Genomic DNA, 19699 nt, shown 5'->3' with positions numbered 1-19699 from the left:
TCTGGCAAGTGATTAAATACATAAAGACCTGCCTTTGTAATAATATAATTAACAAAAAACTGACACTTAAAGCTCCCGTATGTGAGATTCTGAGTACCAGATGTTTCTTTGCCAAAGAAGAAGTGCTAAGAAGTCTCCATAATAGGCTAGTATACAGGGCAGTTGCTGTTGCAATATAATGGGCACATTAGTTGCACATATTGATGCCATTCAATAAAGCAACTTGCAGGCAAAGACACTCTTTGCACTTATTGACACAAGGGCACCCTGGAGCTACTGCCACCTTCAAGCTGGGGGTAATTTCATCAATAAATGCTGTGAACTTGCCCCTAGAGAATTATGTGCAGACGTCATTATAAAACAAAGTACAGGTATGGGACCCATTATTCAGAATGATGGGGACCTGGGGTTTTTCAGATAAGGGATCTTTCCATAATTTGGATCTCCATACCTTAAGTCTACTAAAAGATTATTTAAACATTAAATAAACCCAATAGGATTGTTTTGCTTCCAATAAGGATTAATTATATCTTAGTTGGGATCAGGTAAAAGGTACTGTTTTATTACTACAGAGCAAATTAGAATTATCAGTTTATAATGGAGTCTATGGGAGATGGGCTTTCCGTAATTCAGAACTTTCTGCATAATGGGTTTCCGGATAATGGATCCCATACCTGTAATTGAAGAAATGCGAACCTCACCCATTATGCACATGCATGTAACACAGGATTGGGGAATGCACTGACCAACTCAATATCACACTCACACACATATTGAACAGGCTGGGTCACTTGTGCCCCATATGTGTGGCAAAAAAAAATTGTATATGAACCCAGACATCACAGAACCGCCAATAATCTTTCATGTTGTAAGACTTCTGCCGTGATTGTTATTTTAAATGAACAAGCATTCTCAAAAGATGTGGTATTACTATTACTTATTAATAATCATTATAATGATCATACTAATAATAAATGAGTTAAGTGAGATATATGTGAGTGGTGTTTTGAAGATACACATACAGCATATTCATCCATACCTCAATATTAACAACTGTGTGTTCAACAAGCGGAGGGGTGCCTTGGTCACTTGCTGTTACTGTTAGTCCATATTGTGGCCTTAGCTTTGCAGAAAGAGCTTTGGTTGTCCATATTTCACCAGTACTGGCATTTATAACAAATTGACCAAAACTTTCATCTGTAGGGAAAACATGATCACAATTCTGTTAACTGTTGTATGATTGTATGTATATATTTATTTATTTATAAAGCACAAATTATTTATGAAGGGCTGAATAGTAGAACAATAGATTTATACAACAAACAGGGGGTTATTACAATAACAGATAAATACAAAGGGCCCGATTCACTAAAGTCCGAAATAAGGGGTGCTATTTATAGCATGCGTTAAAAATCTTATCACTTCTTATTTTTCGCTCGATTCACTAAAAGGACACTTGTCATAATTAAGAAGCGATGTTCTTGGCGTTATTTATCTTGCGACGACATATTTTCAAGCAATATATTACGCAGCGCACAACATATTACGCAGCACGTTGCTTGAAAATATGTCGTCGCAAGATAAATAACGCCAAGAACATCGCTTCTTAATTATGTGATAAGATTTTTAACGCATGCTATAAATAGCACTCCTTATTTCGGACTTTAGTGAATCGGGCCCAAAGTATGATAATAAATACAAATAAATACAAGGTATGGTTGAAATAAGTTAGGAACCAAAGAGACAAGAGGATGGAGGTCCTTGCCCTGTAGAGCTTACAATCTAAGTGGGAGGGTAACTTACAGACACAAATAGGAAGATAACAGTGCTGTTGGTCACAGTGGGTGACACACTGATATAAGTGCTAGTTCCCAGATCAGGTGCTGTGCGAGTGCTCCAACAGGGAGACTTTGAGTTTAGTTCTAAAAAGTCTGAGGGGGGGTTCTCTCCATAGGAAACCAGGGAGGGCATTTCAAATGTAGGAGCAACAAGGCAGAAAGTTTTAAAGCGGTAAACTGCAGTAGTAGCGGGTGTTCAACCAAGAGGCCATTCTGAGAGGAGCCATGTAGTGAGGCACCGAAGAATGAAGGGCTTTGAAGGTTAAGAGAAGGAGTTATTCTTGTTTTTATGGGAAGACATGATAAGGGCTTTAGCAGTGGAAGGGCCTGTACAGAGTAGGAGAACTCTGGCAGCAGTGTTTAAAGGGATAATGCCAGGTTTTTACGGTATACTTTTATAACCCTTTCTTGGCAAACTCACTTATTTTGGGCTGTATATATGCTTAAAACAGATAAAAGGTACTGGGAACTGGGATTTAGCGCAGTGCCTCCACTTAATGGACACTGAGGAGCATACCTCAAGGGGATTTCCACTAGGAAATAATCACACACAGTTTGCAGCAAATATCAACTTTATATGAAAACAGACTGTAGTGGGGAGAGATGTAAGTTAAGGAGGCCAGTTAGTAGCAGGTTAAAGTAGTCTAGTCGGGATAGGATGAGAGCATGCATAAGCATCCTAGCTGTTACATTTGAAAGCAAGGGACTGATTTTGGCAATATTGTGTAAAAAAACTGGTTTTGACAGTGGTGTTAATATGGTCAGCGAAGGAGAGAGAAACATCACCCCCAAACAATGTGCTGAGTTGACAGGATTAATGAGGGTGCCATTGATAGAGAAAGTATAGGGAAGAGTAGGACCTGACTTAGGTGGAAAGATAATCAGTTAGTTTTTGTTAGGTTGAGTTTGAGGTGGTGTTGGTTCATCCATTTAAAGATAGCTAAGAGACAGATAGAGATTTGAGTCTCAGTTTCAACTGTTAATAAAGGGGTCAAAAAGTATATTTGGATATCATCAGCATTTAGATGATATTTAAAGCAAAATGAGCAGATGTGATCTCCCGAAGAAAGGGTGTAAAGGGAGAACAATATCTAATCTACACTAATCTACAACCCTGGGCCCCCCTGCATGGTCTGCTTCCTAAGTCGTTATGCCCCCAACTATTATTATACTTTAAGAAAGTAGTTTTATTTACATTGTGATCAAAAAGGAACACTGGAGGTTCTGCACATTGAAGTTGTTAATAAGAAGCAGATCAATGATTTCCTTTGCAGGTTTTACCTACCTGAAGCAAAGAAGTACACAACTGTTCCATTATTCCCAGCGTCTGGATCCTTTGCATATACTGTTGCCACCAGCATAGGTTCTGCTTGGCCTTCCATGACCTTTAACAAAATTAATTAAATATATGTATATATATATAGAGAGAGAGAGAGAGAGAGAGAGAGCGAGAGAGAGAGAGAGAGAGAGAGAGAGAGAGACAGGCTTACGGGTTTTATTTTGGAAATCATGATCATGATCAAGAACAAACGTATCTGTTTCCTCTTGTGCTCCCAATGCATTACCAGGCTGCTAGTGCTCAGAATTTCTAGCACTACCTTTCTTATTAGTTACTGATATATATATATATAGAAAGAGAGAGAGAGAGAGAGAGAGAGGCTTACGGGTTTTATTTTGGAAATCATGATCATGATCAAGAACAAACGTATCTGTTTCCTCTTGTGCTCCCAATGCATTACCAGGCTGCTAGTGCTCAGAATTTCTAGCACTACCTTTCTTATTAGTTACTGATATATATATATATATATATAAAGAGAGAGAGAGAGAGCGAGAGAGAGAGAGGCTTACGGGTTTTATTTTGGAAATCATGATCAAGAACAAACTTATCTGTTTCCTCTTGTGCTCCCAATGCATTACCAGGCTGCTAGTGCCCAGAAATTCTAGCACTACCGTTCTTATTAGTTACTGATCCCTGCCTCATATATTGCAATGTCATTTCTTATAACAAGGGGACAATACATCTGCAAAATGTCCACAGAAAAAAAAAATCACCTCTTCTCAATATTTATGTATGTATGAAGATATAGGTTGCACTTAACCTGTTTAATCTCTTATGGAAACATTAGGCATGGTTAAGTTCATAATTTTTAACAATGATTTAGTCTCTATTAAAACATTACACCACTAGATGGCAGTCAGACTTTAACTTAAAATCACTGTAGGGTATAGAATGGTCGAACAGAAATACAGATGTGAAAGGAGCAACAAACCTTGACATGAAGTTGTTTTCCCGAAGCTAACTGAGGAAAATAAGGCTTATTGTCATTTAAATCAGCTACTATAATGTAGACCGTGGTTGTGGCATTGCGGCGTGGTGTGCCATTGTCAGTCACTAATACGTTGAGCTCATGGTGAGCTTTCCGCTCGTGGTCTAATGAAGCACAATTTATAATTTCACCTAAAAAAGAAAAAATATCTGCTAGAATGATATTTCCCAGGGACATTAATATCCTGGACCCCCCAGAGCAGGCTGCTCTCTTACCCTCCACAAAGTTGGGAAACATAGGTGCACATTCTTAGCAAATGACAGGAAAGGCGATATAAAATTAACCACTCAGTTGCCTATAAAGATTTTCATTCATCCAGGTCATGATATGCAGTATCAAGCAGAAATTACTTTCTGAGTTTCTTGAAAACTTTTTACCACTCATCTGAGCCACTTCCTTTGTTCAGAACTAAAGAAGCTGCTTGGATTAGTGGTGAAATAGTTCCAAGAAAGTACAGTTGCTTAAGGGCTCTGGCACACGGGGAGATTAGTCTCCCGCAACAAATCTCCCTTGTCACGAGCGACTAATCTCCCCGAACTACCATCCCACCGGCGAAAATGTAAGTTGCCGGTGGGATGGCACATGCTGCGCAGAGGATTTTGGCAAATCACCCCAAATTAGGAAATCTGGACAGGACTCTGGACTGAATAACACATGGAGGAAAAGGCCTGCGACACCGCTTCTCACGTTAACATCTTTAACCTGATCACAACAATCTACATTTCTAGTCATGTAACTCAGAACATGAATACCTGTCTCAAAGAGATTCACGTTACCATTATGACTAGATCACCCTTGCACATCCCAGTGAGAATCAGCACTTACAATGGAACCACTGTGATTGGATTTTGAGTGACCATATTTTATTAATTGGTTCAAAATGCTGGTGAATTCCCTACCACTTGCACTGGAGAAGTTGCTCAGATGAGTGGGAAGATTATTCAGTTCCTTGAGACTTATCAACAGCATTTTTTGGGCCCTTGGATATGTGCTTTAGTGCCAATGAGCTTTGTCTGTTAGAGTGCAGATAGTAAACATGGAGGTCACAAATGGCATTCATAGCAGAAATGGACTTAAACAGGGGCTCTAAAAAAAAGCCTAACCTAAAATTGCCTATGATCATAAACAGGTCTATGTAAGGTATCAAAAACAGTGCAAAACATAATGAATGGCTTTTCTAAAATTTTGTATTCCCCCACTGAATTAATGTGGAAGGCATTTGGTCCAAGATTAGGGAGAAATAGTATTCACAACCCATTCATATTTCCAAGCTTATAGTCGTCATTAGTAAAATTAGGCCACAGAGAAGTCATGTTTATCAGCCCTGTATCGCCTCTTCAACAATATAAGAATTAAGTTAGCAGTTAACACATATTCAGAATACATAACAGCGAGATGCAACACTGCACTCAACAAAGGGATCCTACGGTTCATAAACACAACCTAGTTACACTATAGACTGCCAGATATTCCATGGGAACACATTTACAACAATTTCAGACTCTGGGAATAACTGTTATATACATTATCTTTGTGACTGCAATTATCATTTATTCAGAAAAGAGTTCCCAGCACCATACAATCATGGGCAAATCCAGGCCATGACATTGTAATACAATCTGTTATGAATGGAACAGAGAGTGTGTGAAATTACACATTCAGAGGGGCAGGAGAAACCAATGAAACTATAGTAACAGGTATAAATAATTTGCAGATGATTGGATTAGTTGAGAGTACAGTAGTTTATAGTATAGTAGAAGGGAGCTAGGGCTGATGGAAATCATTGCTTAATGCAGGCATCCCCAACCTTTTATACCTGTGAGCCACATTTAAATGAAAAAAGTTTTGGAGAGCAACACAAGCATGAAAAAAGTTCCTGGAGGTGCCAATGAGAGCTATAATTGGCTATTTGATAGTCCCTATGTTGACTGGAAGCCTAAAGGAGGCTCTGTTTGGCAATTACACTGAGTTTTTATGCAACTAAAACTTGCCTCCTAACCAGACATTCAAAAATAAGCACCTGCTTTGAGGTCACTGGGAGCAACATCCAAAGGGCTGGGGAGCAACATGTTGCTTGTGAGCCATTGGTTGGGAATCACTGGCTTAATGCTATTGTGCATGAAGAAATCTGATATAAAGGGAATATAGAAGAGGGCAGCAAAGGTGGTTTAGAGACTGCCATTTTTGGGGGGGAATTTGGGTATTCTGTACTGCTGGAAATTGCCTTACATTATCACTTCCACATCAAACAGAAGGTTCATGTAATAAAGCGAACAAAGTTTTCTCAGATCTAGTAATCCCCAGCTACCACACTTTTATCTAGATGACCACAAAATGCCAACAGATCCTTGTTTTCTACAAACTATACCAGCAGCAAACATTCATCAACACCCTGTTCTTACTGTTTGTTTGTAGGAGGTATTCCATCTATAAGCTTTATAAATACAGGTGGGATATTCTGCATGTCAAACTGCTAATAACATATAAGGAAATTATTTGAGCCATAAACAAGTATTCTTTCACTTCAGTTTAGGATTTGGCTTGCTTTGTATATGTCCTGGGCTACTCCTTACAGATCTAATTGGCTGCCTCCAGAAAGCAATTTATGCCACAAAATGCTGAATGCAACAGAAACTAAGATCAAATAATGCCTTTTCTTCTTGTCTGTTTTATTAAAAATGACTAAACTCCGTCTTCAGCAAATATTCTTGCTATCAGTAGGTGAAGTTTTAGCAAGTACAGTAGTACAAATGACTTGTCGACTTCAAGTGCACACCAAGCCATTACCTTAGTCAGTAATCACTCAGGCACTCATCATAAAGTCACTTATTTCTAAATGACTTCAATATGAAAAATCATAAAAGCAATTACGGTGTATAACAAGATATTAGAATAATGTCCTCCTTAATGAGTTATAAAATCTAATAATACTGTAATAAGGGAGAAAAGAATATAAATAAGTCATTATTTCATTTACCTGTCTTAGAACTAATAAGGAAATTGTTTCCCTCAGACAAGAGGAAATATGATAGCTGTCCATTATTCCCAGAATCTCTGTCAAATGCTTGAATTGAGCCTATCACACCATGGGGGACCGGGCTTTCATTGACAGTGAAAAAATGTGTTGCATGATCAAAAGAAGGAGAATTATCGTTTTCATCAAGTATTTTCACAATGATGGAAGCTGTCGCAGTTTGTTGGTCTTCACGGTCACCACTTGTTGCTACCACTTTAAGATTGTGGGTTTTAGACTTTTCATAGTCGACAGACCTGCGCAAAAAGATCCATCCGGTGCTCTGGTGGATCCTAAATGGAGCTGAATCAATAGTTGGGCTTAAAGAATACATTATTTCAGATGATGTACTTTGTGTGTTACGAGTATAGGCTTTCACTTGCAAGATATGGGAATTAATCGGAAGGGTTTCACTTATTTCTGTCCGATGCACCAGGTTAAAAAAGGACAAAGTATTTGATTGTTTGTTTTGCTCTACAATAATGGTCAGTGTAAGAAGAGAACTGAGGACAGGGTGACCATAATCCTCAGCTAATACAAGAAGAACATGTTCTCTGACAGATGATAATGTAGCATTCAGGTACAAAACACCAAAGGTAGAGTCAATAATAAACAGGTCTTGGTTTTCACTTGCAATACTGTATGAGATCTGACCATTGAATCCACTATCGAGGTCTGTTGCCTGAGCAATGTATATAGCAGTTCCAGGTGAGGTATTTTGGTGTACGCTTATCCTTTCATTCTCAGAGGAAAATACTGGTGGGTTGTCGTTAGCATCTGTTATGGTAACATTGACTTGAGTACTGCTGAACACAGAAGAGCTGCCCAATTGTGACTGAACGGTGAGCACCACCAGAGGCAGAGACTCAAAATCCAGCTCCTTTTGTGTTCTGATGATACCAAACTGAGTGTGGATAGTAAACATCTGATGGACATTCCCAGATATAATTCTGTATGAAACTGGCTCCAATGAATCTGTTAAGTATAAAATTGTACAGGTAAAGTGAATACAATCAAGGAATTCAACCATCATTTAAGCATTTGATATAATCATCTCTTAAATCTGTAGAATCTGTGAATGGACTTTGCCAGACTGGACTGGGTGGGGCCTGACTGATGCTGCAGTTTTAATACTAGGGATAGGAAGCCTAAAAAGAGTTAGTAAAAGGGCCCTGCCAGAGTATTTTACTAACGGCCTAATTTAAATGTTCACACCTACAATAACAGCAGACCATGCTTCCTAGGTTGCTAAGCCATAGCCCTAGAGAGACGATTGTATGCAAATAATAAAAGAACAGAAAGGTCCAGCTAGTACTGCAAATGGAGGAGGTTTCACAACTAGGTCAAGTTATTATTATGGGGGACTTTAATTATCCGGACATTGACTGGAGTAATGGGGTGGCTAAGTCAGAAAAAGCTAGTAGGTTTGTAAATATGCTAAATGACAACTTTTTCTTTTTAGGCAGTTCAAAAACCTAATAGGAATGATTCTGTTTTGGACCTGGTGATTTCTAATAATACTGAACTCATCTCTAACCTTTGTGTGGGTGAGCATTTGGGGAACAGTGATCACAACATGGTTTCCTTTTGGATAATACTGCAAAGACAGCTCTATAAGGGAGTAACTAAAACACTCAATTTTAGACATTCAGACTTTGCCAGTATAAGGGCATCTCTGCAATGTGTCAACTGGGAAAGGCTTTTCATAGGGTTAGACACAGAAGGAAAATGGAATATCTTTAAAACATTGCTTAGCAAGTATACAGATCAGTATATTCCCCTTGCATGCATGGAAAGGCATTGCAAAGAAAAACTTTTATGGTTTCCAAGTTCCATGGAGGATGCTGCCACTTTGCAGAGTGATTTGACCACACTGGAAAACTGGGCAGCAAAGTGGAAAACGAGATTCAATGTGGACAAGTGCAAAGTTATGCACTTTGGTAGAAATAATGTAAATGCAAGCTATCTACTGAATGGTAGTGTGTTGGGGGTATCCTTAATTGTGAAGGATCTGGGGGTTTTTGTAGATAACAAGTTGTCTAATTCCAGGCAGTGTCATTCTGTGGCTACTAAAGCAAATAATGTGCTGTCTTGTATAAAAAAGGGCATTGACTCAAGGGATGAAAACATAATTTTGCCTCTCTATAGGTCCCTGGTAAGGCCTCACCTTGAGTATGCAGTGCAGTTTTGGGCTCCAGTCCTTAAGAAGGATTTAATGAGCTGGAGAGAGCACTTGCCACTAAACTGGTAAAGGAGATGGAAGATTTAAACTATGGAATAAAAGGTGCTTGCGAGAAGACATGATTACTCTGTACAAGTACATTAGAGGGGATTATAGGCAGTTGGGGGATGTTCATTTTTCCCATAAAAATGATCAGCGCACCAGAGGCCTCCCCTTTAGATTAGAGGAACAGAAATTTAATTTGAAGCAGAGTAAGTGGTTTTTCACAGTGAGGGCAGTGAGGTTGGGGAATGCCCTTCCTAGTGATGTTGTAATGGCAGATTCTGTTAATGCCTATAAGAGGGGCCTGGATGAGTTCTTGAACAAGCATAATATCCAAAGCTATTGTGATACTAATATCTACAGTTAGTATCGATGTTGGTATATATAGTTTATGTATGTGAGTGTATAGATAGGTCAGTATAGGTTTGTGGGTGCTGGGTTTACTTGGAGTAACAAGAGTTGAACTTGATGGACTCTGGTCTTTTTTCAACCCTATATTATGTAACTATGTCTGAGAGTACTGGAGGAATAGACAAAACTGGAACTGAAAACTGAACTGGAAAAACTGTTTTAGAAGGTTAGGCTAAAGGGTAAATGGGAAATTAACTTTCACCTGTATATGTTTCATTTAGATAAATATATAATGAATCAAAAATAAAGCTATAGTGTCAATTTAGGTTTTTTTTTATCATAACTGTGAATACAGTTTATCAGAAATAACACTTCTTAGTTTCATAATATTGATCCATTACATTAAGGGTTAGTCAAGCTAAAAATACAGCCTATACAGTATAATTTCTTCTGTAATGTCCCTGCAGCCACAATCCACGTTGGTCAAGCCCAGTCACACCAAGAAATGTTCCAAATCCTCTTAAAACATCATCTACTTTTTGGTGAGCCCTGCCCTGTGTGGGGCCCAAAATTAGGGACTGCCCTACTTATTACCAGTGGGGGTATGTAGAGGCTTTATGACATCAAGAAGAAATTGTGTTTACTTTCTTTCTGTAAGTCTATTGAAGGACACAGCCGGTTTCCACTCAGTTCAAAGACAGGTCTGATCACAAAGAACAATGGTTTATTCTTAGCCACATAGCACAGCATGAATGCAGTGGGAAAAATCTTGGGTTCTGACAGAGTATGATACATTTTAAATATATACTTGTGAATTGTGCCAGGTGTGATTTTATATTACATTGACCCTTTAGCAGCAGATGGAGAACTATTGGAAGAGTGCCACTGTATAAACCATATAGAAGGATACCTCTGCTCTAAACTGTCACTTGGAAGTGGCTATTGATAAGAATGAACAAACAACAGCATTTATCAGTTTCAAGAAAAAACAACTCCATTGATAAATAAGGTGTTACATGATTAGTAATAAATGTATAATTTGCTGTAAATATTTTCAAAATAAGTTAAATAACAGGACTATAAATATTAAATGAGTCTTCTGGCAGAAAATCAGTAGACTAAAACCAGATGGAGAATTCAAAGTGCAATTTTCAGATACAACCTGCCATTTTATTACCCACAATGCAGTGTTTATTCTCAGGCTTGCAATATTTTTGCAGCCATCTGCTGATTTTCCCCTACCACAATTGAGCCTGGTGCATCAAATCCAACACAATTGCACATACATGTTTTAGCAGATTGGGTGCAAGTTACAGATAACATTTTCCAAGGTGGGTTATGCCATTCTGGCATTCTGCCAGTCTGGTGTGCCTATTGGTGATGAGCTAATTTTTTCGCCAGGCATGGATTCACAGCAAATTTCTGCATTTCGCCATTGACAAATTGTTTTGCGAAACTTCCGTAAAAATTCGCTGTGGAAAAATTAGTTGCGCGTCAAATTGGGCGCGGTCGCGTCAAAATTTGGGCACGGTCGCTGCAAATTTGTGCAGGCAACAAAAAAAGACGTGGGCCACAAAAAAGACGTGGCCACAAAAAAATTGCGTGACAAATGCGTTACGCAAACAACTAGTCGACTATTACCAACTAGTAATTGGACACTTCCAGTGTCAAGACATGTTTAGAGATGGGACATACATCAGCTGATCTACAATTTTGGATGATACAATATGTTCCACTCATAAAAGAGGTGGGGATTGTATCCAGTCACTTCAGAGAGCTGAAGTACAGTGGATACATAGATGTCAAATGTTGGCCCCAAAAGGGTAAAAAAGTGATTTTGATTTATTTTTTAGAGCAGATGTCAGTGTTGTTGTGTAAAGTTGTATTGTAGCTTTTAATAAAAATACGCTGCGTCTCCATTGTAAACGGACATGCCACTTCTCCCTTCTTTGTATGTAAGAAGTTTGATGGCGATTGATGCTACAAGATACTGATACAGAAAAGCAGTGTGATAATCCCAAAACGTCTCACAGGAAAATGGCACTCGGTACAGATAAGTTATTACTTTTTATGCCTCTCTATTTCATTAAAGTTTAAGTGTGAACATGGATTTTAACTTAACGCTTTATTAAATGCTAAGTTTTATATGACAGAGTGTGACTCGATCAGATGGTATATTAATTAACGGACTGACTCTCTGTAATTTGAGTATTGTACACCTAGTGCCAAAGTTTATATAACTCGAGTGTGCACCACATGTTGGACCCATATATTATTATTATTTACTTTAATTTCCATTAGAACTTTGTTTCTAGGGGATATGTTTTTAATAAACAGCTGGTATTTGGGATTATGGTTTATCTGCTCCCATTGCTGTTGGTGCGGTGTGGAGTGCCTGGACTTTATGTGAGCTTTAGTAAGCACAAGCTATTTCTATGTTTTCTCCCCTTATTGCTTGAGGGTAGTCCAATTAGAAAATGGGCTTAAGCTGGCAGCAGTGATCTCTTATTTACCCTCTCTTGTCTTCTACCCCTGATGACATAAGACATTAGCTGTGCTGTATAAAAGATGGCAGCACAAGTCAGCCACTAGTGGTGCAACCCAGGTAGCACTGGGCCCCTGTATTTTCTTTTGTACAGTACTTTTAAAAAATAAAACAGGGTTTATTTAGAGAAGCTTAAGTGTTACTTACTTAAAGGTTCTCTAGCTTTGACTGTACCAACAGCACTACCTTTTGGAACATCTTCTGCAATCACAAATGTGTATCGAGACTTTTCAAATATTGCAGGAGCTGTGGCAGTTTTCAGGATGTTCATGGTGACAGTAGCATTGACAGCAGACGTAAGACCACCCTTGTCCCGAGCAGCCACAGACAAGGACACCCAGGAATCTTCCAAGTGACTAAGCACAGAGATCAAATAGATAATTCCTAGACATTAAATAAAAGAAAGGCTTGTTACGCTCTGTATGGCTGTATGTGAGAAAAAAAATGGTTGTGAAACAGGATACAGTTCTTTGTTTTATAAAGTAGAATAAATAATCTTAACAGAAAATGTACTACACATACAACTACGGAACTACTGCTAGGATGTAGCAGGTCACATAACATGTTAACATAATACAGGTATGGGATCTGTTATCTTGAAACCCATTATGCAGAAAGTTCTGAATAACAGGAAGGCCATCTCCCATAGACTCCACAAGAAAATAATTCAGATTTTTAAAAATGATTTTCTTTTTCTCTGTAATAATAAAACAGTACCTTGTACTTGATCTTAACTATGAAATAATTAATCTATAGTGGAGGCAAAACAATCCTATTGGGTCCAATTAAGGTTTCAATGATTTTTTTTAGTAGACTTAAGATATGAAGATCCAAATTATGGAAAGATCAGATTCCCAAGCATTCTGGATAACGGGTTCCATACCTGTTGTTGAAACTGAAAAATATAGATGGACAGCAAAATTCTTAATAATGAAGAGCAAGTAGCATTACATACTTGATTTGGGTTGAAAAATGACATTCAAATTCAACCCCTCCAAATGATCCCCAGTGCACATCTATACACATACTTATAAAGACCTATCTATACAGTCACATGTATAATCTATATATACCCATACCTCAACTAAAACAACTGTAGATCTTAAGATCACAAAAGCTGTGGATACTGTTTGTCCATGAGACATCCAAACCACTCTTAAAGGACTTAGAATCTGCCATCACTATCTACAACTCTCACAATATGCAATTATTTTACCCTGTAGCACATAAGCACATTCCCATTCTCAGCCAAATTTTAAAATTTCAGTGTCATCCTAAATTAAGAATAGTACAGTACAGGTTACAAGGCCAGTAGGCCTACACTCTTTCAGGAACATAAATCACTGGCGTCTTACTCAGTTGTGAGCCCTGATATTAAGCCTCTCTGACATAATGCATGCTAGCACAATACCTGTCTTAAATTATATATTTATTTACAAAGAATTATGTGCAATGCTTATTAATGCTGACAAAACACAAAAGGTTACATTGGGGATAATGCTACTTCTGTAGTTATTTCTAATGACTGAGGATTTCCATGGAATTTAAAGAATCTACTAATATGCTTATACAATTTACAGCTGCTGAGTAAAATGTACATCATATTACAAATGTACTCATACCAGAATATTGGCAAGAAAGCAACTGAGAGCATAACCAATAAAAAGTTGATCTTATTATTACACACCATTGATATACAGTGAGTATATTTTGATAGTCTACTAATAAATTTTTTTTAAAACCCAGACTGTGGCATTTTATTTAAAGAATGCAAATGATTAAATAATGGTTCTGTATTGGGACAGGACACATATATTGATGCAAGGAAAAAAGTACCTGTAAATTATAAACCCATAAACTATGTTCAGTACAGGGGACACTGCAACATACAAGTGGATAGAACAATATATAAATATATATAGAGAGAGAGAGGGAGAAAGAGAGAGAAAGCTACAATAATCTCAAAGTCTCCAGTTAGTTTTGTATATGTATGTACTTGTATATAAATGTATATATATATATGTGTGTGTGTGTATGTATATTTGTGTGTATAACTAAATAAGAAAACAAAGACTTATATAAATAAACTGAAATTCACTCTTTGTAATAGATGACTACTACATGCATGGTGTTAATTCAAGCATAACCCAACACAGCTTTATGATTATGATATTTATTCTATTCCCCTTGATACACCGTTCTTGTAAATATTTTACAAAGCTTTTTAAATATTGCCCTAAAACGTTAAGCAAAAATTACCTAGATTTTTGTAAGCAAACTAATTAATATTCACCTCTTAACTGCTCCATCAGGCATATGCAAGGGGATAAAAGAAAATGAAGGTATCACTGATAAAAGTGGTGTATTGGTTTATACTTTGCTAGAATGGATTGGTGGTGAGCCAAGATCTATTAAGTTTGCTGTATCCAATCAAGCACAGCACCTCCTATACATACAGCATGCTGGGTGTAGCTTAATCAGTGGTTACACAGTGGGAAAAGACACTTGATTAATAGACCCATAATAGTTTAAATTAATTCCTACAATGTCTCAAATAAGTGTATTTAGTAATTTGTTTTGACTGATAAAATGAAGGAAAATGTACAGATTATAATAAATGCTGTAAGCAAATAGGTAAGCATAGTCCCTGTGTCACGCCAATTAGTTAACAAGATTTCAGCAAGACATGAGGCAGATGGACAACATTACCCAAACTAACCTTAAAATCTTATTGAAAAATAATTGAAAGAACTGCTCAGGATTAAAGGATTTCATATGAATGTCCTTCAGAACATTTTTAAAGTGGCATAGACCAAAACAAATGAACACGTTATACAATACTAAAATGGAAGAAATCTAGGGGGATATACAGCACTACATTCAACATAAACATAAAAAAAGGTTTTATGATTTCCATATGGAAAAGTAATTGTTATGTAAAGTAGTAATGAAGGAAACATTCCATTACTTTGTAGTGTATCCTTCTGTCCCCCCGTGACCCAGAATCCCTTCTCTACACTTACTTTTGCTTGCCTACAAAAGTATCTCTAGTGACAGTAAAAGAAATAAAAGTAAGGTGGCAGCTGCTGCAAAATAAGTATACCCAACTGTCATCATACAGGTATGGGACCTGTTATCCAGAATGCTCAGAACCTAAGGGTTCCAGGACATGGGACCTTTCTGGATTTTGGATCTCCATACCTTAATTCTACTAAAAAATGATTTAAACATGATATAAACCCAATAGGATTGTTTTGCCTCCAATAGGGATTAACTGTATCTTAGTTAGGAAAGGTTAAACCCAAGGTATTGCGTTATCGTTACAAAGAAAATAGAAATCATTTTTCAAAATTTAAATTATTTCATTAAAATGGGGTCTATGAGAGATGGCCCCCCTGTAATTTGGAGCTTTCTAGATAATGGGTTTCTAATTAAGAGCTCCCATACCTGTATTGCAAACAGCTTTATGCATCAATGAATAAAACTAATAATTACATTTTGGTGTTTTTTAACAAGTTGTGGCAGTGCCTCATGTAAAAATATTTGCAAGGGTTTTCATGACCCCTGAATTGCTATGATTTATGCTTAATCTGTACTATTTGCTCAGTCATATCTATTTTTAAGGCACCTCTCATCTTATGTCTTATTATCTATCATCAGTTATGCAAGAATATTTGATAGACAATGAGAAGGTGCTCAATGAGTGTTTTACATATGAAGTTTATGAAGAGAACTAATATTACTTTGATACTTGACTTCTGGGCCAACTGATTCTTCTTGAAGTGCTTCTGAGTTCATTAAAGTTAGCATTTCTAATGTTAAATTTTATAGTTCCCTAAGACTGTTTAAAGCATGAAAATGCTATTATACCATGACATGGGCATACACTTATTTGCTTGAATCCAAATAGTGAAACAAAAGTGGGCACACACAGAGAAGCCATGTTCTGGTTAAAAACGGTGTTATGCAAAAGGCTCCCTTGAGCCAGAACATTCTGTCATTGCACCTTCTGCAACAAAGTAAGTTCACATGGGCCCAGTATAGGTGACAAGTGAACGTCTGTATGTCATTTTAATTCTCGATTCATTTTAGCATCTGGTAACTGTAAACAAGCCCTAAGGCTCCAACCATAACTGACAGTACTTAAAATTCTTAATATTCATTTTCTGCCCAGTAGATACTAACAGATTTGCTTTTTAGTCATAAGCAATAACATGCAAACCCATGGCAGAATACATTTGAGTCACAAGTACTAACTAAAAATCCAATATATATTGATTTCCTGTCAATTTAAAAAAAACTTTGATCCAATACAAATAGTTCTTGCTGTATCCTCAAAAGCAATGAAACAGAGACGCAGATGCCATTGTTTACTTATATCTTTCCATGAATGGAGACATAAAATCAGCTTTTTGCATGTTAGCTTTGAACCCTCTGATAATAATTTAGTTAAGTAACTTTGTACATCAAACATCGAAGTATTTCTATATTGTCACACTCACATCAATATAATAGTAAATATGATATGGAGCAATACTGTTTATGCTCTAATGAAACATCTAATAGCTTAAATACTTAAAACTAGTGATGAGCGAATCTGTCACGTTTCGCTTTGTCATAAAATAAATAATTTTTTTTTGTTGCCAGTGTCTTTTTGAAGCGTCCATGCCCGATTTGATGCAACTGCGCCCAATTTGATGTGCAACAAAAAAATTTTTACGCACGGCGAATTTTCACGGAAGTTTCGCAAAACAATTTGCCAATGGCAAAATGCAGAAATTTGCTGCGAATCCATGCCTGACGAAAAAATTCACTTATCATACTAAATGTAGTAATTGACTATGTCTCTCGGGAAAACTGACACCTAATAGTTTGGTCTCCTCCTGAAACATAAATACTGTGGCCCCCTAATATTCCCTGTCTGCTGCACCTGGCTCTATAAAGCAGAGAGACACAGCAGGCCAGTGCCATCTAGCTCTACTTTAGGTTCTCTTCTTTAAGATTGTCAACACCAAGCACAAGCATTTGGAGCCATGTCCAAATCGGCTTCAACCTTCAGTGCTCCTGTTGGAAGATCACAAAGTACCATAGTAGTACCATTTTGAAGAAAGTAGGAAGGATTTCTGGGGGGTCCAACTTAATAAAAAGGGTTCCATTCTCCTGTAAAGTAGAAGGAAAGGCAAAGTCACTTGGGGGTGCCAAAATGTTAGGCACCCCCAAGTGACTTTAATCGCTTACCTTCTACCCCAGGCTGGTGCCCCTGTACAGAGAGAACAGCTCCAGCCCAGGGTAGCTGCAGCGCTTCCTTCTTCCTGATCGATCGCGCGCGCATGTACAGTAGAGTGAAAAGCCGAACTGCTGGTTCTGTTTTCTCCTAACAGGGGCACCAGCCCGGGGTACAAGGTAAGAGATTTAAGTCACTTGGGGGTGCCTAACATTTTGGCACCCCCAACTAACAGCAGGGGAGTTTCCAGGGTTGCTCCTTCCTGAAGAATCAGCACTAAGGCTGTCCCACTTCACCCCTCCAGGCTTACCTCTCTTGCACTTGGAGCAACCTGACTATTGCCCAGCTTTTGCCAGGGCCATTTGTTTCTGGATTAGGTTGTAGGAGTAGGAAGTCAGCACAGGAAAGCAGGCAGGGTGGGCCAAGACAAGCATTGGGGCAGGCAGGACAGGAAAGGTTAAAAAGCTAAGCACAGGCATAATACCAATACTACTATATTCAGTGCTTCACTACAGATTTTTTTAAATGAATTCTGTGAATTAGGTCTCCTCAGATGACCCTTGACAAACATTTTTAAAATAACAAATATAAATAAATCAATGTTTAGTTTCGGAAACATCTGTTTTCTTGCTTACAGAAATACATTTTTGTGTTTGTAAGGTTCTTTCTACCACCATAAATGATTTGCTTGAAATAGATAATCTGGATAAAATTAAATTAAACAAAATACCCTAAGGCTTTAATTAACTTTTTTTTGCTAAATTGCCAGCAGCATATAAGTACCTTTGCAGCGTTTCTTCATCCATGTTAATTAAGGTGTTTACTTCTTATGGTTTTTCAATCAGACATAAACATGGAAGCAAAATGTTGCTGCTAATTCAACAATCAGTATTCTACCATAAATTATGTTAAGTGACGAAACAGAAAAGGATGTTTTGATGCATGTAACCACTCAGCGCTGCTTGCTTAATGTGCTATAAAAGCCTCTAACAAATTTATTGTGTGATAAAGTTAATTTCAACATCTTTTATAAGTTCCATATATGCTCTTTAACTACTTACCCGCCACAGATAATAGAATCAGTGGGCTGGCTGTTAAGTACCTAATTGCCAGCATCGTAGATTTTACGTTTCAGGTTACTCTTTGATCTACATTGCACTGTGTGTTGTATGAAAAAACATGGCATGACAAGGTGACCGGCACTCAGCTGAGAATGGTTGGAAAATAAGATTCAAGCAAATAACTGGCCCAAGTCTAGAGGCTTATTTGTAACTTTGATGAATTAATGAAAGACAGCATGTGTTTTGGCACAGTGGGTTGCAACGAATAAAGCCAGTGTTACTATCTTCTAATGTCGTCATTTGGTTCCAGTTAAATATATCATAGTGTTGATTAATGGAAAAACAAGTAGGATCTGGGGCTAGCATGCTGAAGTTCAGTTAAACTTAAAAACATATCAACTGCAAATGTTATTTACATACATTAGGGCTCTGCCACACGATATGTAATATATTATGCCAATAAAGCAGTTTTAGCAATTCAGATGTCTTTTTCTCCCTAACACAGTACAAGTAAGGTATGGAACAAATATATTTTGTTCTTGTAAAAGAACCTGGTCATGGTCACATACTTAGATAAGCAGCATAAACTGAAGAGCTTTAATAAACCTCAGTGACCTGCTACTGTTCTAATGTTCCATTGCAAAGAGGGCGGATAACCTTACAGTGCCCTATGTTATTTTTCTCTGCTGCGTGCAGCTGAGTGCATTGTGACCAGCTTTGCCCCTGTACTGCAGAGGGGAGGGGGACACTTAACAATACATCTTGTTACAAATGGAAGTCATGGACCATCTCACAAAGATACAATGCAGTAGTAGCATACCAGACCAAGGCACTTTAGGCAGTGTCATATATTTTACTAAAGCAACATTAAAGATAGCATGAAAGAATTTAGCAAGAGGACCCTGTATTTGATGTCTGGGAATAAGAGGACCCTGTATTTAACATCTCCCAAAGGCTAGGTTCACAGACATTCCTGTTGCATGTAAGGGCAGTCAAGGGGATTCTTGAGCGTTGTTCAAATGTAGATACTTTCATGGCAGACACAACTGTCTACCTCTGGTAACATATTTGTAGAAGGGCCCAACTATTTGTCCTTCATACCAGAAACACAAAGGA

General features: G+C 37.7%; 1 protein-coding gene across 1 annotated transcript in view; it reads right to left on the bottom strand.

Annotated features, from left to right (window-relative positions):
- dchs2 (dachsous cadherin-related 2) overlaps positions 1–19699 on the bottom strand; it is a 172217-nt gene that overhangs the window by 43071 nt on the left and 109447 nt on the right. Inside the window, exons 4-8 of the mRNA XM_012955977.3 lie at positions 12446–12682; positions 7143–8153; positions 4109–4296; positions 3124–3223; positions 1040–1197 (exon numbers count right to left, since the gene is read on the bottom strand). Of these exons, the coding sequence (XP_012811431.2) occupies positions 1040–1197; positions 3124–3223; positions 4109–4296; positions 7143–8153; positions 12446–12682 (1694 nt within the window). The remainder of the gene's footprint in view (positions 1–1039; positions 1198–3123; positions 3224–4108; positions 4297–7142; positions 8154–12445; positions 12683–19699) is intronic.

Source organism: Xenopus tropicalis, chromosome 1 (assembly GCF_000004195.4).
Source record: "Xenopus tropicalis strain Nigerian chromosome 1, UCB_Xtro_10.0, whole genome shotgun sequence".
Lineage (NCBI taxonomy): Eukaryota > Metazoa > Chordata > Amphibia > Anura > Pipidae > Xenopus > Xenopus tropicalis.
The sequence above is the reverse complement of the archived record's forward strand: the minus strand, read 5'-3'. Positions and strand labels throughout refer to the sequence as shown.